Raw genomic sequence first — 26,785 nt, forward strand, 5'->3', positions numbered from 1 at the left:
CTAGAAGAAAGTGGGTAGTTATTAAGGTGCACATCCACCAATCTCACCACCGCGCCGCCCCGTAATCTTTTCGTTTCAACATTTGACGTTAGGTTGTGATATTTGGACAGCCTCCCGGTCTGCGCAGGCAAAGCGTATCTTGTTCCCCGGGAAGCCTCCGGGCGCCTGAGAGTCTCTGGAATCAACAACCACCTCACCGTCCCCGTTCTCTACGAATGACATACGGCAAGAAACAGCCTACAACATCATGGCCCGTGACGTTCGGCGGAAGGCCTTAGAGCGCATCGCTGCCCTGGCAGCCTCGGACCCAGCGAGCACTTCATTCGACAAGTCAGACTTGGATAGACTATGCAGAGTTGCCCCCAACCATAAACGATCTTTTTCTGGCGTCAATGGCCACAGTGCAGGAGGGCCCCCTTGGCCAGAAGCTGCCCGTATTCCCATGGTAGACTCCACCAACAGATACACCTCCAGTCCAGTCCCTGTGTCGTTTGTATGCTCTGGCTGACCTGACCCTCGCGCTCGACATAGACTATTCGCGAATATGAAGTTCTTATTGCCCTTTGCAAGTCGGCGCCGGCTTTGCGCAGTGCCCAGAGCGCCCAGAAACTGGCCCGTCACCTTGTCCCGTATCTGCTCGACTCCCATGTTCAGGCCTTCGCCCATTCCCCCTTTTTCCGCAAGATCGAGCCGTCTCCTACCGAGTCACTGAGTTATCACGTTACCGCGGCTTTACTGTCCCTCGGAAATCGTCATGCCGATGTGCAGCAGACGGTGGCCGACAGCATCTCTGCCTTTCTCAATGCTTGTGCCCATGCCACCGAGAGTGTTTCTCCAACTGACGACGACGACCCAGCCGCTTTGGAGGATGCCACAAGAACAGCGACTATTACCGTTGCCCTGCTGGGATTCCTGGACGCTGCTTGCGCTCAAACAAGTTTCTGGAGAACCGGCAGCCGCCTCGGCCTTGTTTCTCGGTTGCGAGACCTCCTGTCGCAACCCTTTCTGGTCGCCGTAGAAACCGCCTTCTCCATTATACGGAACTTTCACTCACCAGATCGCCATGTCAAAGAGTGGAGGCGATGGACGCACCATTACGAGGATGCCGGCCGTCCATTGGGGGCCATGCTGCTGCAAAAGAGCTTCATGAAGCTCCTAGTGGCGGCAACCTCTCTTTTGGTCGCTGAAGAGGATGCTTTGCGGGAGACGCACATTCTGGACATCATCATGTCTGGCCGTGGCTTGCGCAGACCCCTTACGGCAAGGAGTTCCGAGGGAGACTTTCGTTCTGTGGAGCTGTATGCAACCGTTGCCATTGACCAAATGAACTACCTGGAATCCAGCGCAGATTTTGACAGCCTTCTGCCCGCGAAACAGAAACTTGCGTTTGCTGTCAAGGCTTATGCTCTGGTCAGCTACTTGAATGCGTGCACCCTCAACGAGGATGCCGCAGATGGCGAGGTCCTCATGGCGTGGCTAGAAGAAGCACTTGGCGACCCGTCCGGTATGGCAAATCATGAATTGGCGCCTGTGGTCCTCAAGTCCATGGCTTTATTGTGCAAGGTCTCTCCTTCATACGCCATCAATGTCAGCCGCCTGCTTCCTCGATTTATCGTCCAGAGCGGCGCCAAAAGTCATATTGTGGTGGTGGCATCAAAGTGCCTCGCCTTCGTCCTGCAAATGCTTTCCAAGGACGCCGTTATTACAACACTGTACACACTCGGCAACGTCTTGAGTCCCGGCAACGAGCGGGGACTTCCTGGCGGTCCCAATGGAGATGGCCAGGACTCTTCTCAAATCTACGCTGGCAGACAGTCGACCGGCAGCTCCATATCCTTCCAGTTCTCTGGCGAAGAGGAGTCGGCCATTGTTCAGGGTAACGTGGTTCAGGCAATCTGCGAGATTGCAAGCGCGTGTAAGGACGAGAAGATTACCGGTCTCGCTCAGTCAATGCTTGCACAAAAGATCGTTAAGCTAAGCACTCCAGTCGATGCGCGGATCATTACCGGCGCTGCCAGTCTGGCTCTCAGCGGGGGGCAATCTGAGTTTCGCTACCTTTTGAAGAAATACGCCAGCGTGGCGCATGATGCCGTCGTCGAGCACAGAGAGGCACTTTTACACTCTGTCATGAAAGCTCGTAATCATATTTCAGCCAGCATACGAGCAGACTCCCCGCTCTACGACACCTACCTAGAGCACTTGCTCGACGGCATCATCTCACAGGGAGACGCACATACGCACCAGAACCACACAAAGGACTCTGAGTTGGAGTTGGCTGCGCGTGAAATTGCCCAGCTGCTGCCTCCTCTGGCGACCTTTATGTCAGCCATTGACTTTTCCTTGAACGACGCCGCCGATGATGATAGACGTTCCATGCTTCGTGACGCATGGTTCAATATCGTCGTCCATGGCTTTACCGCGTCGACAGCCCGCGGAAAAGAAAGCATGAAGTATCTGAGGATCATGGCGATACACTCCCCGCCTTTGGTGTTGGAGAACCGCGGGGAGGAGAACGAAAGCGATATTGACCTAAATCCCATTCTCCGCAGAGGGGAAAGTTCGGATCGGGAGTCTCTGATGAAGAAGCACCTTGCCGAATTAGTCCCCTCACGGAGCAGCGAGATCAAAGGATTGAGCTACCGCAAGACCGTTTTTCTTCACGCGGCTTTCTTGGTTGAGAGTTTGCGGGCAGATGCTGGAGATTGTACCAAAGCACTCTCGTACTTCCTCGAGCCCAGCATGAGGCGAGGTGATGTGAGCAGGACCATGGATGGTATCATGAACGCTGTCGTTGACCGCTACCTCGTCAAAACTATCAACGCTACCAACCCCGCCTTCACTGCGCAATATGCAGCCACGCAGCTCGCCAAGATCTTTTCCAGTTGCTGTCACCGAATTGAACGGGTTCAGCAGGCTGCTTTTAGCTGCGCTGACCGCATGATTGATGCGATACCCTCAGCCTTGTGCCAACGATCCTCGCTGTTTGCGCTGCTCGAGCTCCTGACCCTGATGTGGTCCAGTTGCCTGGAAGCCGAAATTGATCGGTACGAGCCTCGAACCACCTTCAAGTCGAACAAGGGGGACGTCGTTGTGGAGCTTTCGGACGACTACCAGTTCAGACAGCTTACTCTCCAGAACTTGTATCAAAAGGCCAAACGGTGGTTGTCAAGTGCCATCAGTATTGCGCCAGCCGATGTCAAAGGGTTGCTTCAGACCTACCTCTCCGAATTTGATGACGATAGCGCTTTCGGTCACATCTCACTTGGCAGATCATTTGCTGTTGAAGTTGGCTCGACCATTCCATCCACGGATCAGAGACTTGGCTCGCTTGACAGGCTTGGGGACTGCCTCATCAACACCGCCTCTGATTTTATGGCACAATACACTACGCGCCAGGAGTACCGATACTCTGAGGCACTTCCTGACCAGAGCATGGAATGGATGAGCCTCATGAGACCAGATCGCAGGGCCTCATACCTCCCATCTCCTGGCAACGAAAGCGCAGATGCGAACACGGCTCTTGCCCACATTGAGAAGCGTGCACTGAACCGCAAAATTACATCAGTGACAGACGTCCGCGATATCCTTCGCCGCGCGGCCGCCCTCCTCTGCCGGAGTAATCGTGACGAATGCTCCATTGCACATTATCTTGTCAGCATACCCTTTTCCATGTTCACCAAGCAGTCCATCAAACTCGGAATCTCTCTTTGGCTGGGGGTCATGAACGAAAACCCCCGGATGGAGCCACGTATCCTGGCCGAGATTGTTCAGCAATGGGAGTTCACCATCCAGAAGAAGCTGGGCCTTTTCAGTCCAACAATAGCTAGCCCAGATCCGTTCTTCCAGAGGCAGGAATTCGCCCCGAGTGACAGCGCCGCGATGACGAAGCGCAAACAGACGGTTCACAACCTTCTAGCACCTCACTCAAGGCTACTGCAGTTCCTCAGCAGTCATTACAATGCCACCCGTCTGGGTAACCCTGACACGAACCACATGTTCCTCCGCCTCCTTGATGTGACACTTGAGGCTGTCAAGCACTCAACACCACACCCAATGGCAAGAGAAATTCGGTTCCAGGTTGTCCTTCTTGGCCTTCGGGTACTCAAGACCAGCTCGACCATGGGCGCGATTGCACAATATCGTCTGAAGGATCAGATTCTGTCAGCGGGCTTGGGTTGGTTCGAAGCTCCACCGCGCTGGTCGTTTGGAAGCAACATTCTCCAGCTCAAGACCGAAATCTATCTGATCTCGGATGTCCAGACTGCCCTGGCTGCCACCACGAATATTGGTGCACAATCCGCTGGGAGCATCAAGTCCCTTGCGGCCAAAGAAAAGCTCCTTGGACTGCTTTTGGACAGCGAGCTTTCTCGACTGAGCGTCTGGGTTCGCCCAACTGACTCGTCACGACCTCCATCAACCTTCCATCACCACCACCATCATACCGGCAAAGAAAGTCCATTTGAGGCTAGCATTCACCCCTTGATCCGAACAGCCTGGGCGGAGAGCCCATCTCTAGCCGTACATTTGGCAAGCAGGTTCCCGTATCCACGTATCCTTAAGGAGGTCCGCTGGCTTTTGCTGAACTTTCCCGCCAAGGCTATCAAAGAACCCGAGGCACTGCCTATTCTTATCGATGGTTCCCTTCCAGAGGACGTCACTTTCCAACTCAAGGTAAGCATTCCCTCGCCCACTGTTCAGTATGAACGCCCATGCTAACTATTACCCTCTTTAGTACATGTTGTTCTGGGCTCCTGTTAACCCAATCACTGCCGTGACGCTGTTTTTGCCAGCATACAAGAACCACCCTTATCTTATTCAGTATGCTATGCGAGCATTGGAAAGCCACTCAGTGGATGTGACATTCTTTTACGTCCCTCAGATCGTACAGACTCTGCGCTACGATGCCTTGGGCTATGTCGAACGCTACATCCTCGAAACCGCACAGTTTTCACAGCTCTTCGCCCATCAGATCATTTGGAACATGAAGGCCAATGCTTACAAAGACGACGACTCGCAGATCCCCGACGCCATCAAGCCGACGTTGGACAAAGTCATGGGCCACATGGTGGACAGCTTTTCGGACGAGGATCGTGAGTTTTACGAGCGCGAGTTTTCCTTCTTTGACGAGGTAACCAGCATCTCGGGGAAGCTCAAGCCGTTGATCAAGAGATCAAAGCCAGAGAAGAAGCAAAAGATCGAGGAGGAACTGCGAAAGATCAAGGTCGAAGTTGGGGTCTACCTTCCCAGCAATCCTGATGGCTCGGTCATTGGTATTGACCGTAAATCCGGTAAACCGCTACAGAGCCACGCCAAAGCACCCTTCATGGCGACCTTCCGTATCAAAAAGAAGAAGCCCGAGCTTGATGAGGCCGAGGAGCTGCTCGCGGAACCGGTACAAGAGAACCAAAGTGCCGATCACGACAACACAATTGAGGTTTGGCAGTCAGCCATCTTCAAGGTTGGCGATGATTGTCGGCAGGACGTGCTCGCCCTGCAGATGATCGCTGCTTTCCGAGGCATTTTCCACAGTGTTGGCCTGGACGTCTACGTGTTTCCCTACCGCGTCACGGCGACAGCGCCAGGCTGCGGCGTCATTGACGTTCTTCCCAACTCCATCTCACGCGACATGCTGGGCCGTGAAGCCGTCAATGGTCTCTACGATTACTTCATCTCCAAGTATGGCAACGAGGATTCGCTTCGGTTCCAGCAGGCACGCAACAACTTTGTGAAGAGTATGGCTGCCTACTCGGTCATCTCGTTTCTGTTGCAGTTCAAGGACCGCCACAATGGCAATATCATGATTGACGACGCCGGCCACATCCTCCACATCGATTTCGGCTTCTGCTTTGACATCGCGCCGGGCGGTATCAAGTTTGAGCGCGCACCCTTCAAGCTGACGTCCGAGATGCTTGCCGTGATGGGCGGTGGTGCAGATACACAAGCCTTCAAGTGGTTCGAAGAACTGTGTGTCAAGGCATTTTTGGCGTCTCGGCAGTACACGGAGAAGCTCTCGCAGATTGTGCTACTCATGATGGACAGCGGACTACCTTGCTTCAAACCGGAGAGCGTCAAGCACTTCAAGGAGCGTTTTGTGCTGGACAAGACCGAACGTGAGGCCGCCGAGTTTATGAAGGGCCTGATTAAGAAGAGCTACGGCAGCTACTCGACCGGCATATATGACCAGTTCCAGCTGTTGACGAACGGCATCCCGTACTAATTTTGTGTTTTTGGCATCATATAGCTGCGTTTTTTTATTGTTTATGGGGGGTTCTGGATGTGTTGTTGGAATAGGATAGCTTCGGAGATGGTCTAATAGCCTTATTGCATTTTACGTATGGATACCATTGATAGAGATAATAAAGTGTGGCATTCTGATTCGTTTAAACACGAGGACTTTATCCAATACCAACCTTGGCAGTGTCTATGATTCGTCTTCCACTTTACACCACTGAACCCTGTTTGTTTGTCTAGCGCGGCACAGCCAAGGCCAATATCGCCAGTCGAATAATTTATCTCTCAACGATCACACAGTCAAAAAGATAAATTCGAAAAAGGCCCTGGTTAGTGAAGAATAGCTCGATTCACCCTAGAAATCCGTGGTCTTAGCATCTCGGTACGATCTGGAAATCCTCCACCAGAAGTACACGCTAGACAAACAAACAGGTCGGTGGTGTATGTACTGGGTATCTCTGAATAAATCCGAGTGGGTTTAGGTCAAGAGCAATCTGCATGGCCCACCCACATTCATGTGCTTTTACATTCATGTGTTTAGATTGTCCATGCACTCACCCACCAAGCTGCTAAACGCTCTTGGTTATACGTAACCCCCAGGTCTCGTCATAGCTTAGGAAGACCCTTGTTGCTGCATGTGTGTGGGAAGATTATACGTTGCGTAGTCGACATGGACAAACGCTCTGTCAACAATGGGGACCGACTCCAGAACGTATTGCAAGCTCTCGCTGGTGGATGAAAATTGTTTTAGCGGGAGAGAAAAACAAACCTGATGTGCGTATACTTGATTGCAGCTCGCGCAGGAGGGGAGAGAGGGTGCTTTGAATCTTACCTCAGGTCGTGGCTGTCTTTCAATGGAGTGCTGGCGTCAAGGACGATGTCGACCTCGACGTTGAGCTTATCACCGGCATGGTAGGCTTGTAGGCCCTGTATTTGCTTGATGGTTTTTGCGAAGCGCATGGTGAGGTAGAGGACTATAACAAGTCAGGTGGGTCAGCGAGGTATGAATTCAGACAAAACAGGGGGTGGTAGTCAGGGTCTCACGAATGTTTCTCTGGTCTGCGGTAGCAGAAAAGCCCGAGAGGTGGCGGATATGTTCGTAGGATGTTTGAGACCAGTTATAAATGACAACGCCGGAGAGCAAAAGGCCGCCGAGAGCATCTAGCCACCATACACGTGCCCAATAGCCCACAATAGGGAAGGCAATGGATCCGGCGTTGAATATCACATCTGTACTCGCATCTGCCGCACTAGTTTTTGCGCCTGTCAGAAACTGCTGCTCACAACACAGCGGGCATCGAGAAACCAGGAAACTTACAGGGCCTGTACGCTCGAGTTCTTCACCATGCGACACCAAAGCCAGCACAACCCTTTGATGACAATGGTACCAAACATGATTCCAATTGCAGCATTTCCCCTGAGAGACTGTTAGCAACCGAGCATTGACATGTGTATCACGACTTTTTGAAATGCCTGGATCGACTCACAGTTCAATGATGTGACGATCGGGAGAAAGAAGACGCTGGATGGCCTCCAGAGCAACTTGAACGAACGAAGTAATCATGATCACGGAAAAGACAAGAACACCCAAAGGCTCAAGTCTCCGCCTTCCGATCGGATATCGATATTGATCCTGCTGGCGAATGAGAACCGTGGTCACCCATACGATGACGGTTGAGATGAAGTCAAGAACCGCGTCCACCAAGCTGGCCAGCACTGAAACCGACGGGACGCTGATGATGACGGCAATTTTGCCAGCTAGGAGAATAACATTGGCAGCAAAATTGATGTAGATAGCCAAGGTGACAATGGGGGCATCGCTGTCGACGAGGTCATCTTCAAGCCATGGGATTTCAGGCTTGGCACGCCCTCCGTTTTCAAGGTCGTCGTCGTCGTCCACAGCTGCCCCGCCGTTGCTTTGAAGTAGAGGAGTCGTCTCGGTAGACCGGTAAATATCCTTTGGGGTCCGCTTTACCTTGCGCGCGGGCTCTTGTGACGTGGTTGGTGAGTTTTCCGTGATGGTGGCGGGTATCTCGACACCGCGAAAGGCAGATGCGGGCATGTTGTTGTACTCATTGAGCAGGTCATGAGGCAAAGATGAGTCCAGGAGGCGGTCAATGTAGAGATACTGCTGGACCAGGTAGTTGACGCGTTCATAGTACTCGCGTATATCCTTCTTCATAGCGGCCAGCTCCTCTGGGGTCTTCCAGTATTTTTCCCATCGATATCGTGGGTTGCTATTTCCGATCAGGCGCATGCTGCGCATGTGAGAGCTGTTCAAGATGGCACTCATGCGGCGCTCGTCTCGCCTATGCGCCTCATCTTCAACCGTTTCAGCCGCGCCTTCTTCCTCATCGCGGCCACCAAAAGACAAAGGGTTTGCTAATGCCGCTGCAGGTCGATTCCTGATCAGCGAAGCCAGCGCCCCGTGGCCCATGGGCGCAATTGGCGGTTCATCTTGGAGGAGAAGAAATGCAGAGCGCGGGAACATGGGGCGCGTTGTCGGTGGCGAACTCATCCTGTTCACCTTGACTTGTGTGTTGATAACCTGACGAGCCCTTTTCTGTGAGAGAGAATTTGGAGGAAAAAAAAAAGAATCTAGAGAAAGTGTCGGTCAGCTCTGATCCACTCACTGGCTGCAACGGTTCAAAGCAACAAGCCACAGGAAAACCCACTGGTGAACGGCGTGGTGAGCTTATCAGCAGTCGCAGTTATCAGATTGACGCTCTTGTCGGCTCGTTTTCTCAGAGAACCTGTACGAGTCTAGACCCAGGTTCTTGGCTTCCTGATGATGAACGGAACAGAGAAAACGGTGCGGGTAACCTTTTTCCCCGAGCAGCCTCTCTTCTCGAGTCAGTAACGCTGGCCTTGCTCCTTTTTCACCAAACGCTCAAGGTTCAACGGCCTGCTGGAAGGCGAAGCAGCTGCTCTCAAACCAGGGTAGTAGTGGTGGTGGCGACGCCACCTCAAAAGGCTCCACCAAAGGTGCAAGCTAAAACGCCTCCTGAACTCCAAAACGACATGGTTGAAACAACAAACGGTGCGCAATGAAACAGCGAGGAGCAGTTTGTCTTGAATACACAAGATAACTATGTTATAAATATGGATGGATATAGTATCAAAGGTTGGCAGTGTGGGGAGGTGATACCTGTTTATCCACTCACCTCCACTGGCTTGGCTCTCTGTTTTATCTGATCCTGATGCCGTCAGGATTTGGCCAAGATGGAACTTGTCTCTTCACGAGAGCAATCCGACCAATTGCCACTTGCCTGAGGGTGAGGCCGAGAGCTGAGGACTCAGGACTGGACGGAGGTCGACGGCGATCGTCCGCCCTCGGCAAGCTGCGGGCTGCGGTTGATGTCATTCAGTACCGAAAAGCAAAGTCCAGGACGGCATCGTGCAGCGACACGCCTTTTGAGTAGTGCTACAACACCAGGGCCATCCAGATTCATATCAAGCTTTCGTGGTGCAGTCTCGGCCTGCACTATATGGATTCTTTGGATATATCTGTATCAAATCCAGTCTGCCAACATGCTCATTGCCCCTCTTGAAGCCATCCATTGTCTGAAAACTCTCGTCTTTTGCCGCTCGAGATACCCCCATGTCTTGACTCGATGTCACAATCGGATTGCGCAATCGAAATGTATTCTGCCGCTCTACAGTTGGCCGCATCCCGGGACAGACATCGCGAATACTAAGGTAGGTGTGCTTCCACAACAGCAGAAAGGCGCAACGTGAAAAGCGCCGGACAACCTCGCAGTTCCGTACTCGCACCACCGCTGATCTGTGGTCTTTTCTTTATTCGCAGAACATGCTATACACGGTCTTCTGTACACTCCCGAAGGGTCCTGGCAGTTCACTTCCGTTGGCAGCACCAGAGCACGGCGTGTAGCACTCAGAAGCCACATACTCGGGTTCCAACCTACCAATCTTGTCAGATTTTCCAGAACCAACACTCACGATACACTCTCAATACTGCCCCACAGTCTTCCTAACCACCGGTACGTGGGGAAGTCACAGCTCGTCGCCGTTCGCTGCCATGGCGGCGGCGCAGGCTTGTGGTCAAGTCACAAACTGGACACAATTATCAGCCTTTTGTGTCCGCGGCTTGAACCTATCGGACAGCTTTTGTTGTTGGGTAAGGTATTCCTCAGGGACACATACTTCATTCTTCTCTCGGGATTATCTACAAGGCACGAGGATGTTTCATGAATCCCAACTGTCTTCGGACTCGGCATTGTCCGAGAAGCCAGTTTGGCACCACCACACGTTCGTGGCTCTCACCGGCGGCACGACTCGTAGAGTGGTTGAACTATGGTACTCCAGAGTCTACGCATAGCGAAATTTCTACACACTGCTTGGTGGACCAACAGCACATTTGGCTCCTAGTTATGAACATAACACCAGGTATAATCCGTACAGCAGCAAGGTAATCAGCGAGGTCTCATCAACCCCCGTGGTATGGAGGAAGATGCTGGTGTCCGGACTATGACCGCCTCTGACGTGGGACTCTTTTTAAGACCTGCGCCATGTCCGCCGTAAACGCGTCACCTCGGTTCATCCCAACAGGTCTTTGGAGAAGATAGCTACCGGTGCGCCAGAGCAATGACCATGCTGGCTGGCGGTTGGGAAAACCAGGCCACCCTTGGGCACTAGAAAGGGGGCATTGTATATCAAAACAAGCTTCAAGAAGACCATCCAGGCAGGTATACCAGACAAAAGCCCACCCACCAAACCCAATCCAGCGTTTTCTTGAAGAACCGCTTGATGGTCAACCACACCACCGCCAAGTCCAGCACGGTGGGTCGTTCCGAGTCTCGCCCCTTTTTCCTTTTAATGTGGGGAAGAAGCGCCGCCTCTGTGCCCAATGCACACGGTATCACTTCTTTCCTAACCACATGCGGCACGGTCCTGTTTTGTTAGATGTCTCGATCCACCAGTTTGCGATGCAGAACACGACCCTATGAAGCAGAGATCCAAGGAGCTCGCGGCGGCAAAGCAAGGCAGCGTCCCAGTCCATGGTCAGCATCTGGAAATTTGATGTCTGTTCTGCGTAATAATATGGACATACCCTTTCATGCTATGGGACATGCTTCTCATGCCTTCCGAAATTGCCAAGCACTGCACCCATCGCCAAAAAGAGATCTCTTCAACCAGATGGTTGGGCCATGAGCAGCAAAACATCTCGATGCTTTTCCATTCAGGGCCCACCGCTTGCTTCGGACCCCTGTGAGGCTTTGACACGCACTGGACATATACTAGAGGCTGGCGGCTCAGAGTGATACTGGCAACTATGAGATCTGAAGGTATTGTCGACAGGTTTCTGGGGACAGTTGATAGGCCCTTTGAACAATTCAGGAGATATACGTACTATCTCTGGAGGGCTGTGTGAGCGATCGCAGTCTCCCTTCTTCCTCCGACCAACCACAATATTTCCTAGATATATATTTTCTTCTTGAAGAGGGGTGGGTGTTCGGGGTGTGACACCTTCCTCCCCCACCGAGCTGCGCTTTTATTCTCCGCCCTGACTGGGTATCAAAAGCCTCAAAGCACGCCACAGACGGCCTGATCGGCATCAAGCAATATTCAAACACCGCGGCGCTCTCCCATGAACAGGAACGCGTTGTCTTGTTGCTTTTATTTAGCGGCGACAACACGATCCCCGGCGATCCTTGGCGATCCAGATGCTATGTATTGGCCCAGGTAGGTCGGCCGACCGGGCTCCGCCGTGCTCAGAGGCTCCATCCCCATCCCATTCCCCTCACCTAGGTACTCTCAGGTCTCCCCAACCTGGGAGTTTTCCGTGGAGTGATCTCGTCCTGCCTTGTTCCCAGCCCGCCGCCCGCAGGCCGCATCAAACACGGACGGGCTTGCTGCGCGCATTCCTTGAAAGGCATGCGTGTCTCGTTGCGGGGGGGACGAGCGACCTATTGAGGCTCGCAGTTTCTCGTCCCGGCTGTCGTGGCTTTGTTGTGTACTCTGTGCTGTGATGCTGTGACTTGTGTGGCCCCGGGCAGCAAAGCCGGGCAGCTCAGCAGGGGGTGCGAGGCCAAAGACGAACAGGGGGTTTCCCACCAACGGGAGCGCGCTATTCTCACCAGTGCCCCGGCGCTCGCTGGTAGCGCCTTCTAAAGCCTCCCCACTCCCCATCCCAGGTGCCCAAGGTCATACCTACCTGGGGCGCTGGGCTATACACACACAGTGCCGCTGCCAGCTGCCCTGTCCGGGCATGCCCGCCATGCCATGCCATGCCATGCCATGGAAATAAAAATAATTCTCGAGCCAACCGCCCATTTTCTCCTCCTGATCCCATCCTGTCGTCTGGTTGCTGTCACTGTCACTGTCGCTGTCGTCTTTGCTTTCTCCCATTGCACCCTGCTGCTCTCGCGGATATCCCCTCTGAAGCATCGTGTGTCGTCAATCGCTTTCGCCCACCAGTTTCGCTTTCGCTGATTCCATACCATACCATACCCGCATCGCATTCGCTGTCTCTCTCTCTCTCTCCCTCCCTCTCTCTCGAGCACACTCTACCTACTCTCTCTCTGTTTACGAGAATCGCCTCTCTTTTGCTGCATCGCCTCGGAGTTTCTCAGCCCGTTTTGAACCGCCAGTTTTCTTTTTTGCAACCCTCTCCACAGCGCCGGTTCATAGCGTGGTTTTCCTCGCGTTATCGTGCATCGTTACTTTGTCATTTGTCATCGACACAAACGAGCCCGTCAGAGTCTGACCTGACGCCTATCTCAGTGTCGGCGGTTATATACACAAAGCCGTCTGGCTGTCGTCCAATAATCCCCCTAATTGTCAACAAGCTTGCGACTTTGGCTCGCTCCCAATTCTGTAAGTCAAAACCTTCTTTCTTCCCGTGTCCCCTGCCTGCCCGTCACCCGCCTAGCCTTGATCTCTTCCTCTCTCCAAACAGCCCTCGACCGATCATTCGTGAGAATGACGGCTGCCAGAAGGGCCCTTATGCTCCCGTTGTTCAGTCTAAATCTCTGGGCGTGCCGGTTTGGTCTACGATGCTAGGGGAGGCACGGGAAGGTTAGGATGGCACCGCCGGACAGCTGGAACCTGTGTCGTGCAAGCACGCCAGCCCAGTGCGTCTCAGCTCCTGCTCCCTGTCCGTCTGTTCGCCTGGCAGATACACCAGACTCTGAGTCTCGCATCCTTTCCTCCTTGCCCCCTCGGCTGTCCGACGAAGCAACCCAGCACCTGAGCACCCATCTGGAAACTCTGTCTCGGGCTTCTCGGGTCACAGCATGTCCCTCCCCACTCGCGCAGACAGTGTAACTGACCTTGTTTTGCCCAACGATGCAGTCCGCCAACACCGCGTGTATCAGCCGAGTTACTGTCTGAGGAGAAACACGCGGCCGCCGGCTTTTCGAGACCCAGCTGCGACTGTTCCCGACAGCAACCTCGGTATCCTCTCTGAGCATTGTCTCACCTCACCTCCTACCAGCCTCGTATTATCCGACGCACCTTCCCGAGTACACAAAGGGACCGCAGTCCCCTGCCCTCCTCGGCTTTTAGTCCGGCGCAACCACCCAACATCTCCCCGTACAACCCCATCGAGACCTCCCTATATGCCTAGGTTTCCCACTTTTGTCAAGCGGAAGTCAACCGCTGACAGCCTTGAAAATGTTGCCGTGACGGGCCCTTCGTTCCGGGTGCTCGAGCGTACCGAAGTCTCGGGGGGAAAGTCGTTCGACGGGGGTGTCAGATTGACGGGCAAGCCGCACGGCGCGCATCGGTCTACCGCGTCTGAAGTCACGGTTGACGACAACATATTCGCTGACCTCAAGCCCAACCGGTACGTCTTTCAGCTGGCTGGGGATATAAGAAGGCTGGCGAGAGCAGGGGTTCCACTTTTTTTTTCATTTCCCATTGCTAATAGCTCGCAGCGGAAGCGGATCTTCCAACACGACCAAAACGAACTCGACCGATAACTCGTCCCGTCACAGCAATGCCTCCACTGCCCCTTCGTCTGCCGACATGGGCGGACAGGAAGACTGGAGAAACAACAAAAAGCTGCACGCCGATATCCCAGTGCCTCCCATTCCAAAATCATCCTCGGCCAACTTTCTCAAGGCCGCCGGTCGCACATTTTCATTTGGCGGGCAAAAGAAGCAACTACCCCCAGCACCCGAGATGCAGGAGGACAGGCCATCCAGCCCGGTCGCTTCCGATGTCCCGACAGCCCAGACGCCGGTAAATGGCCGATCGAGAGCGACCACCACTTCAACTTCCACTACTGTTACATCACCAAGGATCGACGACAACGACTTTAGTCTTGATTTGGGCGGCGACTTTGGCAAGATGATACTCGGAAGCGACAAGCGCTCAAGCGTGGCCACGGTCAAAGATGAACAAAAGGGCAGGCAGGCGCTTGCCCCCCGCTCCCTCACTGCGTCGCGATTGAACCAGCCCTCCCCCCTTCACATCGACATGACTACCAAGGTCGAGGCTTCGCCATACTCTTGGAGCAGCCAGCACTCCAACGACCAGCTAATCGCGCCGTCTAGTCCATCGCCCCCCATCAAGGAGAACCTCCCTCCCCCAGTTCCTCGCCATACCTCGCCGCTTGCCGAAAGGAAGCCCAGTGCGTCGCCAGAAGCAGGTCCTAGGAAACCGCTGCTCGCTCCAAAGACACCAACCCCCGAGGAGGCTGATGGCGAGGATGAGGAGGCGAGACTGTTGAGGGACTCTCTGTCCACTGTCAATAAGTTCATCACTGGGTCTGTCATCTCGTCTCACGCCCCTTCCACGTCGAGATATCGCAGAGATGAAGATGACGACAGTTTGTTCGACACGACGCATTCGTTCTCTTCAAAATCTGCCAGCCGCTTCACAGCCAAAAAGGCCAGCCCACCTTCGAGCAACAAGGTAATGACCCCAGCCGAGTTTGAAAAGTATCGCCAGGACAAGGAAAGACAAGACAAGGAACGACAGCAGGAAGCTGTCTCAAACAAAGACAAAGATGACGATGACGAGGACAACTATGAGGATGACGAGGACGACATTGAAAGAGCGAAGCAGCAGACCAAGCAGCGTCGGAAGCAAGAGGCACACATGGCGGTATACCGGCAGCAGATGATGAAGGTCACTGGTGAATCTGCCAATCTACCTTCCTCAAGACCGAGCCTGCAAATATCTTTCAGCACCCCGAACCTCCCCAATCTAGCCCTCGCCTCTGGCGCCAACCCAGCGGTTGCCCACGCTTCGGACCCTTCAGACGAAGATGAGGAGATTCCATTGGCTATTCTCGCTGCACACGGCTTCCCAAACAGAAACCGGCCGCCCACACGCCTGAGCACCATGGCATCGAACCCCAACTTGCGCGCCTCACAACAACCTAGCTTTCAAAGGCCAATGTCGGTTACTGGAGATGCCGTTGCTGGAGCCGGAGCTGGCACCCCTGGACGTCTTCCTGCCTTTGCAAGAAATCTTCCCCAAGACCCATTTCTTGGCGCTGGTCTGGTTCGCAACTCTGTCCGCGAGAGCTTCGCTCTCGGAGGCGGAGCTCCTGCCCCCGGAAACCCCGCAGGCGCGATTCCTCCTGGTGGCCTGATCAACATCATCGCAAACGAAGAGCGCAACCGCGCAATGAGGCGCGGAAGCCCGCACATCGACGGCTCGGCATCGATGCCGGCCATGCCCGGGGCAGGTCCTTTCGATCCGATGACCGGCATGCCGTCACATCTCATGTACCAGAACCAAGCTGCTCCTCCGATGCTGACGCCAGGTGACCAGGCACAGATCCAGATGACGCAGCAGATGCAAACATTCATGCAGATGCAGATGCAGTTTATGCAGATGATGGCGGGCCAAAATGGCAGCGCTCCCACCACGCCCAATGGCTACTTGACTACCTCACAGTCAGCCGGCAGTCTCGGCGCCATGGGTCCTCTCCCACCAATGCCGGGGATGTGCGGTGCTCCTGAGATGCGTCATTCGTTTCTAGGAAACGACTCCATGCTGGATCTGCCCACTGGTCGGGGGGGCGACGCGCAAGTGCGCACGATGAGCATGGTACAGCCAAGCTCGGCCTCATGGATACAGCCCCTGCAACATCCTGGCTTTGCCCCTTCGATCATGATGCAGGGCGGCGGATACGCTCCATCAATTGCCCCCTCAGAACGAAGCAACATTGGCCTTCCTGGCCGCTACCGTCCAGTCTCCCACGTTCCGGCACCACACGTTCCCGTGGCGCCAGGCCATCTCCGGAAATCGACCACCATGTCGGGAGCAATCACACAGCCCACAATATCGGTCACAAAGTCTGGAAGTGGCTCGGATGATGACGATGAGGAGGGGTGGGCGGCGATGAAGGCCAAGCGCGAGAAAAAGAAGTCGATGTGGAAGAGCAAGAAATTGTCGTCGATCGGTGGTGATCTGGGTTCATTTATCAACTGAGTGCATCTCTTGTCAACAGTAAGACTCGATATTAGTATCTATATCGGAGGGATTAGAGAAGTTGGAGGATCTTTTGCTGCTGGCCATTTTGCTTTTGCATGTGTTGGATAAATCAAGTGGCCACATTGTACATTCATCTTTGTTTCATTATCTTTATCGGTATCAGAAGCGGTCTTGCGGCGGATAAAGGGGGCGCAGGAGTGGTTTTGCCAGAAGGAGTGGGGATAGCGTTGAGGAAAGAACGGAGGTGTTTTTGGAGCCTTTCTCTTTGGTGATTTTTGAGGCAGTCCTTTCGGACAATTCACGATAGACATAGCACTTCATTGCTCTAATTCAGTAATAGGAAAAGCATTGTATTTTCAGACCCTTCCCTAGCTTTTCGGTTCGCTACTTTCCGATCTGTTTCTATTCAATAACGCCCGTGGCCCAATTCTTGCGCTTGACACTCATTTCCACAGCGGCAAGGCCCCAATCCTCCCCATGATTATGGCTGCCGGGGATGATACCCGCACGTGCCTTGGCTTGTTCGTCGTTCAAGACGGTCAAGACGCCAAAAATGACGGGCACGCCTGTGTCTAGGGACACACGCATTAGGCCATGCGATACACTTTCGGCAATATATTCAAAATGCTTCGTCTCCCCCTTGATCAAGACCCCTATGGCAATGATAGCATCGAATGGGCCCGTCGAGACCGAGCTTCCGGCAGAGAGTGACGCCAAATCGGCCGTCGAACTTCCCAACAAATCACCTGCCGACCCCCCAGCGCCAGCAGAAGACGATTGCACTTGCGAAGCTGCATAGAGACTGTTGTATTCCAACCCCAGTAGCAGGGGAACATGGTCAGTTTATAGACTAATAGGTTAAATTTACACTCTCGATCAAGCATATGCACTGCTTTCTCCACCTGAGATCAAGGCCCAGCAGCGAGCAGAGGTTGTTGCTCTAGCAAGCTTGCCCCTCGAGGTCGAGAGTAGGAACAACCGCAAAGAAAACAGACGCACCGCTGAACAGCAATTGGCAGCTCCCACGCGCCTGGGACTGTCTGTACCACGATATTTGATTCCTTGACACCCGCCTCCAACAGCTTGTCCTTTGCGCCCTGGACCAGAGGCTCGATTATGGTGTCATTCCAGCGAGCGTGGACGATGCCGATGCGGAGGTTACTGCCATCGTGGTATTGCGGGGCTGGGCCTTTGGTGTGCATGTTGTCGATGATACGGAAGGTTACGGGGTCGGGTAAGCAGATTGTGGCGTTTCGTGATTTGACTCTGGCTGAAGGCTTCGTATAGTCGTGGAATGAGTAATTCGAACGATAACTGTAAAAAAGTGAGCTTCCAAGTTCCGGAAGGGGGTTGAATAAATGAGGGGCAGTCGGCATTCGAAATGCCCCTGAGGGTCCGCTGACGTTGCTGGCCCGGGCCATGGCGGGGCTCCTTCTGCCTCGTCTGCCGCTCGGCAATTTCCTCTTGGCTCATCAGCGGTGGTTAGTCAGCAACTCAGTTCCTGCTCTGATTGGTCCTCTATTGTCAGTATATGTTTACTTCCTTCCTAATCCGTCGACCAACTTCAAGATGAATGGCCTCACTACATTATATCACAATGTAAGGATATCAGGAGGCTAGATATACTTCTCGCTACTAAATGTTTTTGTTGAGACATGTAAGTTTAGTCTATTAAGAGAGGGCACAGGGATTCCCCCCTTCGATAGTGCGTCAGCTACTTTGTGGCAGGTACCAACCACTGCTGGCGAGCTCCCAACAAGGCAAGAACCACGGTGGTTGCGCCTTTCAGCTTAACAGCGCATCGGTGCCTTCTCTATGTTCCAGGTGTCTGGTCTTCACGTGGACAGAGTGAAAGCCGAGTAACACACACACACACACACACACACACACACACACACACACACACACACACACACAAAAAAAAAAAAAAAAAAAAGAACTGTCTTCCGCAAAAACATATCTGCCCAGCACCAAGCAATCTACCTTGTGGGCACCGCCCCTTATTCCCTCATGTACTTATTATTATTCCATCACTCCCGCTAGCATCATGAGTACTACCCTTGATATCAATATTCTGTTGTTTTTCTAGCCACCATGCCCATCACACCACTCCCGGATGATGCTTGCCGGCGGATCGGCTCGACTTTGAACATTACCTCAACTTTCATGGTCTTGAAGGAACTGCTGGACAACGCTCTGGACTCGGGGGCACAGACCATACATATCAGTATTTCCCCAAACACTGTAGACAAGATTGAAGTGAGGGATAATGGAAGCGGTATATCCTCCTTTGACTTCAACGCCCTTGGCCGCCCTTCGCATACGAGCAAGCTCAGTTCCTTTGAGGACATTGACAAGATTGGTGGGAAATCCCTTGGATTTCGTGGGACAGCCTTGGCCAGTATCAACACGGTAGCAACCGTTCATGTGATCACGAGAGTCGGATTGGAAACCCCTCAAATGATTCGGCTTGCTGACAACGGCGGCGTCGAAACTCAAAGCGTACACGCTGCTGAGCAGGGCACTACAGTCACAGTCACCAACATTTTCTCCAATTATCCCGTCCGAGAGCGAATCGCGAGAAAGCCGGTGGAGATATCGAAGAACATCGAGAAGATGAGGTACTTGGTTCAGGCTTGTGCGTTTGCGAGACACCCGCTTAGGATACACTTTGCAGTCTTACAAAACCCCAATCAGTCTCTGAGGATATCTCCACATCCAGGCAAGGACATTATGGAAACAGCTATCCAGATCTTCGGTGTTCAGAAGGCATCTCAGTGTTTTGTCCGAACGTGGCCGGACAGACCAGATCCCAACACAGGCTTGCCGGGCGAAGAAAGGAGCAGGCGACACGTGTTTCAAGCGATTCTTATGAAACCAGATGTCGAGCACAGCAAAATTCCGAAGGGCCTTTTCTTCTCTGTCGACTCCCGCCCCATTTCAGCCACTCGAGGAACCGGGAGAAAACTGACCATGGCGTTGAGAGAATGTTTGAGACAGTCTGTCTGTCCACTAACTTCGGCAGGTGTCCCCAAGGATATTTTCATCTGTCTGAACATCTGCTGTTCTCTAGGATGGTACGATGTCAACATAGAGCCAGCCAAGGAGGATGTTTTGTTTCTTCAGGAAGATCAATTGATCAGTGACTTCAAAACATTCCTGCGGGTGGTCTACCCCAGTAGTGTCAATGAGGGACAGGGTCGTGAAAATAGGGGGGAAGTGTGGGAAGCTTGTTTTCACATTTGGAAGATGGGATTGGTAGGCAGGGGAATCACCGCCCGGATGAACCCAATAGCACATCAATTGCCGACCAACATAAGAAACATGCGGCAGCCGCGTTACCCCTTTCGCACTCGTCACGAATCAGAGGGGACGGTGACGGAGAGATGAGCCCACAAGATAATGACAATCACCGGGATCTTTTCACCGTAAGTACCAACGTAACTCCCCAAAATTACCTGCATTCGCCAACATTTCATAAGGGCCAAGCGAGTTCGTGGACGGTTGATATGTCGGCTCCGGTAGACGGATCGGATGGTGACTTTGACATGGAGAGTCAGAACGAATTGGGCCAACCTGTGTGTCCAACTCTGGAAGAGGAGAGCAACACCGACACCCAAAGCCAAGGAGAAAGTCGGCAGCGTTCAGAGTCTCATGTGGCCGACGGACATAACGCTTTGGCAGAGCTCAACCCGTGGTCTATTGCAGCTATGGGAAGTCTCAAAAGGCGCCCTCTTCCCTCGGGCCGCCCGGACAACCAGCAGTTTCACGAGAAACAGCCGACATTATCCAGAGGGCCTCCACGTGCAGAAGCTACGGGTATTAGGGGCCCAGCCCAATCTCATCAGCGAGGACTGCCTATTGTGAGACTGAACCCTAGCTTCAAGCTCCCAGTCACGCCATTGACGCCGTCACCATCTTCCGAGCTAGACCAGTTGATCCCACCATCACTTGGGCCGAGCCATGGTAATACGAGCCACCCGACGTATAAAGATCGCCTACTGCCGCGCCGCATATACCCTCACGTGTCAAGGGCAGCCAGACTACTCATCGGTGGGTCTTCAGACAACGCAGCCCAAAGACTGGAAGTGCCTCTTGGCGAGACTCCAATGTCATCAAATGCGGTCCAAAGAACCTCGTCGCAGCCTCTCCACATACCAAAACGACAACAGAATCAGCAGCGTAACCGAGTAACTCGGGGAGTTTCGGCTGAAAATGTCCTGTCATCAACTGGAGATCCCAATCAACATAGCTCTAGTGACTCTGATGATGCGACAACGGAACTCCATAGCTCCGAAAACACTGATTCAGAAGACGAGACTGCGGTCAGCGGTCTGACAAATCCTGGAGCACGGCAGCATAGAAATGGCGGTGATATCAGGAAGCATTTCGAAAAGCGGTATCCTGATATGAGGAGAGCATATGGTCACTCGAAACAAGCCACGCTCCCTTTTGAGAAGCATAGAAACAACGTCGAAGGCGACAGTGATGGCTTGGTAAGACCCACGGCAGGGTCGGCGATTCGATCTCAACACAACGCTCGCGCAGTAGTCACAGAAACATCTGCTTCGGGCCATTCCAATAATCCCCTAGCACAGTCGAATCATGAAGATGCTGGTGAGGCGGCCAGTCTGCAAAGTTTATTTGGACCGAAGGATGAGCAGAGGGTGGGACATGCCCTCCATCGTGGTGGGAAGGAACAGAGCGCCGCTCGAATCAGGAGGCCGCATTTCCGGGTTTCCAATCACGATACTGATAGACCTGTACACAGCACTACAGAGGTCGGACTTGGCCAGAACACGAGAAGTTGGCTGCCGTTAGGAACACCCAGATACGAAACTCATGCGCCCCGGGTTATCATCAACACTCTCGAATTAACGGTGTTCCGGCCGATACGCGAGCTTCGATCAGGAGCAGAAAATCACCCTAGAATGGTATCACAAAGCCTGCGATTGCCATTTTCAGAATGGGACAGAGCCATCTTGACACAACTGAAGAAACTGTTGAGGAAGCTTGCACCGGCCACAGAGTGGACGCTTCATCCGAACACTGCTGAAGACTGTACAGAGATGGAACGCATTGGCAGGCAGTGGGCGAAGGAAAGGAGGCTTGAATTGCAATCTTGATGTATATGCTTGGCAAAACTTTGCTCGTGTCATGTATGGCTCTATCTGTTGCTGTGTTTTGGCATGGAAAAGAGGGAATACGAAGTGGGATGACGATGATAGGAGATACCCGGGAGGCATACTCTGACAAAGTTAATAAGGGAGTTGAAGGGGGATGATAGAGAAACAGCGTGCTAAATATCAATTGGTAATTTTGGTGTCTTATTTTCATGCGAGGCGTGTCACTTGGTCTCAAGAAAACGTGCCGTTGATAATGTTCACCCTATCTCCAGGCCTGGTTCCGACCCCAAAGGTGTGACGGACTGGCCGGCCGCTGCAGTCATACAGCGGGCCACCTCTTGGTTGGGCGGCAGAACACAAAGGTTCCGGAGAGGTTGATGGAGGTATAACAAGTGCCTTAATAGCAGGGTCACGATCAAGGCCGCTCCCGCTGATCCATAGTAATCCATAATCCATTAACCTCGTGTTGGGCAAGTTGGCAAGAAACGCTGTAACATTGGGGAGGAGTAGAAAACGTCATGACCTTGATTGACTCTTTGCTCCCTGTATCAATCAGTGCATTAGGGAGGTACAGACAGAAAGAAGCCAGTTGAGCAGTTGAAGACTTGTCAAGCCTATTCCAGCAGTCATGGAAATCCACGTCATTTGAGGCCTGGTTCTACATATGTCAGTGCACAGACCAGGGCAAGACCCGCCCACGGGCTGTCACAATCTCCTGGGTCCCTGGCGCGCACGCTAACCAAACAGAGGCCGTGCATGTTACCCAGCACTGCCTCCTCCAAGTTCCAAAAGCGCTACCTGGTGTGGGACACCACCCAAAGCATCCTTCCACACTCGTGCGCGTCCTTCCTGTCCGGGGCTGACGCTCGTTATCCTGTCGCTCCTATTCTTTCCAGTCCCCAAAGGCCCGCCGACGACATATCGAACCGACAGAACTCGAAAAAGACAGGCACTCGTCAGATTGGGACTGCAAGACGACGTACACTCCAAGATGCACAGCACATAGTCCGTTGCCGTTGCGCCGTTACCACAATCGCCGATTCTGCCGACAGGCCCAGCTTTCTTCAACAGTGCAAGACCGCCGGCAGCCTATTCGTTCTACCGGCGTGTTCAAGACATCGAGACGGTCGACACTCCCCCTGACGCTGCCGACATCAACACAGCAGCTCTGCTAAACATGCGAGACGTCGATGCTCCCGACATCCCAGTTACACCCAAGCCCCCTTTCCATCCAGAGTCGCCATCTGAGCCCCGTGGCGTCCGAGCCCGTGGCTACCATGATCGGCCCCGGCATGCGGCCGATGGGTTGTCCGTATCTTCGGTCGTCGCCATGACGGGTCGGAGCCCTTCGCCTGACATCTTGTCGTCCGATTTTGTCCGCCACACAGGCCCTCGTTCCCGGCTATCCGAACTGCGGTCCTTCCTCCGCCTTCCCGCTGTGTTGATATTGCTGTTGAGCCCCCTCACCCGTCCGGCTGCCGCTGCCTCCGTGCCGTTTGAGAACTGTCTATCAGACACCTACAGAAACAGTCAACCGCCAAAGCTGCAGTGGGAACCCATACACATCGATGCTACTTTCGAAGCAACCGATAGGCACTCTCTTCGGGTTACGCTGTGGGGGAATGTGACGGGCTCGTACACACCGGTGTCATTGCCGCCGGCGACCAGTCCGGACTGGGCTGACCCGAATAAAACCGACGGCAAGCTTCTGGGGGTGCCCGACGTAAATAAGTTCACCACGTTGAGAGCCAGGATCAAAGTCTTGACGTATGAGCCTTGGTCCAATCTTACCGACTTTTGCAATGATGAGTTGAAGAACGGAGCATGCCCCCTTGGGCCTGTTTTTGGCTATTGGAATGGATCTGACTTTGGGTAAGTTGGAGCGAACACTCAGCGAGGGAAAGGCCTGCCTTTTGATCTACGGAGCTCAAGGGCCCGGTCGTGAATGTGTAGTGCTGACAGCGTCATATAGCCTAGTCAAAGACAAACTGCCGTTTGTGTCAATCAGCAACGATTTCTACTCGTCGTATGCTTTTGGATCGTTCTCGACGTCCTTTGAGGTTATTTATGGTGATCAGGCTGAAATCATCACTTGCGTGACAGCCAACGTGACGCCAGATCTGGGAAGTTTGGCTTGGATGTTGAAATTCCTACCCCTGGCTGTTCTGGTCTTTGTGGGTGCGGCAACAGTATTTGCAGCAGTTTTCAGCCCCTGGGGAACCAGCGATGTCTTCCACTGGAGCTCCAACTACGGTCGTGACCCCGATCTCCTTCGACTTGTCACCCCTGGTTTTGGAGATTGCCTTCAGTACATTCAGTTCGTCGTCCTCACTGGCGGCCTGACGCTAAACTACCCAGGATTCTACCAGCCTATCGTCAGTCAGGCAGCGTGGTCAGCACTCATGTTCAACCAGAGCTTTGTCACGCAGGACCCTGGATGGGTCAGTCTTCGGGACGGTATTTATGTTGCAGACGGTGCATATGGCTTGCAACGCCTCGCCCAACTGGCCGGCATGGCTAACCCTGAGGATATATGGACTGGCACTATTATCTGGGTGTTGGTCATCATTGCCGCTATAACTGTCCTTGTACAGGCCGGGTTTGTTGTTCAGTGGCTCTATCGCTACTTCCAAAAGGTCTCGGAAGAAGACTTGCGCGCCAAAAACATACCATTTACTCTCGGCAATGTTGTCAGGATTGTCTTGAACTATTTCCTGATGCCGATTGTCGCCCTATCGACGTTTCAGCTCGTCATCGCTGGCCAGTCGCCGGTCTACACGGTGGTGGTCGCTGTCCTGGCTCTGATTTTGATTATCGGATTTGCAGGTTGGCTGCTTTTTCTTGTTGCCAAGACCAAGCCTCGAGCTTTCCTGTTTGACGACCTCCCGACGCTTCTCCTTTATGGCCCGCTGTACAACACTTACTCGGACGAAGCCGCAGCTTTCACTATGATCCCTGTGCTGTTGAATTTCGTCCGCGGCATAGCAATGGGAGCCGTGCAGCCTTCTGGCGTCGCTCAGGTCGTCATTCTTGCTATCTGCGAGGTGATACATGTCCTTACGCTGCACGCTTTTCGGCCGTTTCACTCAGCGACATCCATGAATGCTTACCACACGCTTTTCTCTGCGCTGCGTCTTGTCACAGTGCTCCTGATGGTGGTGTTCGTGCCATCACTCGGTGTTCCTGAGAGTGAAAAGGGCTGGATCGGCTATGCGATTCTCATCACTCACGCTGGCGTTCTTGTGCTTGGATTTCTCTTGAACGCAGTCCAGACTATTGTCGAGGTTGTTGCCCGTATGCTAGGGGCTGGCGGTGATGATATTCGGGGTCAGTCCCGAGGTGGATTGTCCAAAATCTTTGGCATGAGACAGCTTTCCCGCCGTATGTCTCGGCGTGAAACCGGCCCATCTCGCCAAAGCCAGCTCTCAAGTTCTGCCATGCTGGATGTCGACGAAACATCGAAAGCAGGCTACATCATGCCTGGTGGACGCATTAGGAGTGAGTCGGCCGGGAGCATGGGTGTCATGATGCATCACCGGCATAGAAGCTCGTCCGGGTTCAACACCCCTAGCTTTGACGGTCCCGCGCGTCCACTGGAGAGCATTGCCGGCTCTTACACACCCACGACACCGGGAGAAGCCAGCAACTTTTCTTTCCTGCCATCTCCTGGACACCCCGGTAGGCCCCAGGGTTCCATGACCATGCAGGCTCCAGATCCGTACTATCGACCACCGAGGCAACGGCGCCCTACTATTGAAACGACCTATTCGCCTACCACCAAGGTGGGAGGGTCATGGACGAGCAGTGATTGGGCTCAGAAACGCCTTAGCGAACCTGGGACGGTGCAACTGAACGACCCCCTAGAAATTGGCACTCAGATATCAAGGGATGCCACACCCGCGCCGTATGTGGTTCCTTTTGGTCCCGCCAGGACTGACTATTCCATGCGAGAAGCGGACTTTTATTACGGAGTCAGAGGCCAGAGGTTGAACTCGGATGCGCCGAGTCGCAAGCTGAGGACTGGGCCCGCTGATCCGACTAGACCAATGACTTCTGCGGCGGGTTGGTTCAGGAATATGTTTGCGCCTAAAGGCAAGGATAAGGGAAAGGGCTTTGAAGTGGTCAGAAGTTCACGGATGCCACCTGCGATGCAGGCGTTGAATGGGGGCTTTGAAGACGACCGAGCGCCCCAAGGAATTCCTGTAGCTATGGGCGTTCTTCGCAGCGGCCCGATTGACTCTGACTCTGACGATGGGACACGGTCAAAGAACGATGCTCTACGCTCGACAGACGTAGACGTGCCAGAGCAAGAACCCTTAAATGGCCGGGGAAGCCAGCAGGATGACGAGCTTGACGGCCTGGGAAGTGCACCAGCTGTTGACGCACCACCCTCACAAACCGATGAGGATGCAGGGATAGCCTCTCGCTCCCCCACCACATCCGCGAGGCCGGGCCCCAATAGTTCATTGCAAATCGAGGTCCCAAATGTCCCCAGACGAAGCTCAAAAAGGAATTCGAACCCCCAGGTCCAGGTGCCACAGTTATCTTTACCCAGTGAAGCAGGTCGGTCAAGCAATCTCGCCCCATCCGGTGCGACCTCTTCGCGGCTTCCCTTCGAACGGACACCCTCGCAGAAGAGATTGTCTGGGTCCTCCGCGGGGGTCACCGAGGACTTCAGTCAAGTTGAACTAAACGACCGGTCAGGCAGCAGCGACGAAAGACCTGCCGGGTACGGGTTTGTTGCTAAAGGCAGCATAAACAGGGTCGATCGTGAGACTGATCTTTTGGGCACCTCGGCTGAGGTCATCGATGAAAGACGGTAGAACCAAGTGTCATTGTTGTTGTCGATTGTGAAGCGCTCTATCTCTTATATTTTCTACAAGTCTTTTCGGGCTATTTTGAAGGCATACTATGTATTGCCAAATCCGGGCTGGAAGCCCGCTGCTCTCTGGATGTGTAAAATATGGGTAGAGGGCAGGTTTGGCTGGGTGGCATGGATTTCCAAGGTTATATAT

General features: G+C 53.4%; 7 protein-coding genes across 7 annotated transcripts; 5 read left to right on the plus strand and 2 right to left on the minus strand.

The window, feature by feature from the left end:
- Positions 1-247: 247 nt before the first annotated feature.
- Positions 248-6,217, plus strand: PODANS_1_14030 (uncharacterized protein; the record flags this gene model as incomplete). Its single annotated transcript, XM_001905072.1, has 3 exons — positions 248-445; positions 532-4,692; positions 4,733-6,217. The coding sequence occupies 3 exons, from the start codon at positions 248-250 to the stop codon at positions 6,215-6,217; spliced, it is 5,844 nt and encodes a 1,947-aa protein (XP_001905107.1).
- Positions 6,218-6,844: 627 nt separating this feature from the next.
- PODANS_1_14040 (uncharacterized protein) lies at positions 6,845-8,749 on the minus strand (the record flags this gene model as incomplete). Its single annotated transcript, XM_001905073.1, has 5 exons — positions 6,845-6,959; positions 7,064-7,205; positions 7,276-7,481; positions 7,550-7,648; positions 7,719-8,749. The coding sequence occupies 5 exons, from the start codon at positions 8,747-8,749 to the stop codon at positions 6,845-6,847; spliced, it is 1,593 nt and encodes a 530-aa protein (XP_001905108.1).
- Positions 8,750-13,487: 4,738 nt separating this feature from the next.
- PODANS_1_14050 (uncharacterized protein) lies at positions 13,488-16,641 on the plus strand (the record flags this gene model as incomplete). The annotated part of the gene is made up of 2 exons (XM_001905074.1): positions 13,488-14,042; positions 14,086-16,641. 2 exons carry the CDS (start codon positions 13,488-13,490, stop codon positions 16,639-16,641), a joined length of 3,111 nt encoding a protein of 1,036 aa, XP_001905109.1.
- Positions 16,642-17,046: 405 nt separating this feature from the next.
- Positions 17,047-17,846, minus strand: PODANS_1_14060 (uncharacterized protein; the record flags this gene model as incomplete). The annotated part of the gene is made up of 2 exons (XM_001905075.1): positions 17,047-17,446; positions 17,644-17,846. The coding sequence occupies 2 exons, from the start codon at positions 17,844-17,846 to the stop codon at positions 17,047-17,049; spliced, it is 603 nt and encodes a 200-aa protein (XP_001905110.1).
- Positions 17,847-18,738: 892 nt separating this feature from the next.
- PODANS_1_14070 (uncharacterized protein) lies at positions 18,739-20,034 on the plus strand (the record flags this gene model as incomplete). Its single annotated transcript, XM_001905076.1, has 1 exon — positions 18,739-20,034. The coding sequence occupies one exon, from the start codon at positions 18,739-18,741 to the stop codon at positions 20,032-20,034; it is 1,296 nt and encodes a 431-aa protein (XP_001905111.1).
- Positions 20,031-21,770, plus strand: PODANS_1_14080 (uncharacterized protein; the record flags this gene model as incomplete). Its single annotated transcript, XM_001905077.1, has 1 exon — positions 20,031-21,770. The coding sequence occupies one exon, from the start codon at positions 20,031-20,033 to the stop codon at positions 21,768-21,770; it is 1,740 nt and encodes a 579-aa protein (XP_001905112.1).
- Positions 21,771-22,947: 1,177 nt separating this feature from the next.
- On the plus strand, positions 22,948-26,593 carry PODANS_1_14090 (uncharacterized protein; the record flags this gene model as incomplete). The annotated part of the gene is made up of 2 exons (XM_001905078.1): positions 22,948-23,642; positions 23,743-26,593. The coding sequence occupies 2 exons, from the start codon at positions 22,948-22,950 to the stop codon at positions 26,591-26,593; spliced, it is 3,546 nt and encodes a 1,181-aa protein (XP_001905113.1).
- Between the last annotated feature and the right edge of the window lie 192 nt (positions 26,594-26,785).

Source organism: Podospora anserina, chromosome 1 (genome assembly GCF_000226545.1).
Source record: "Podospora anserina S mat+ genomic DNA chromosome 1, supercontig 3".
NCBI lineage: Eukaryota > Fungi > Ascomycota > Sordariomycetes > Sordariales > Podosporaceae > Podospora > Podospora anserina.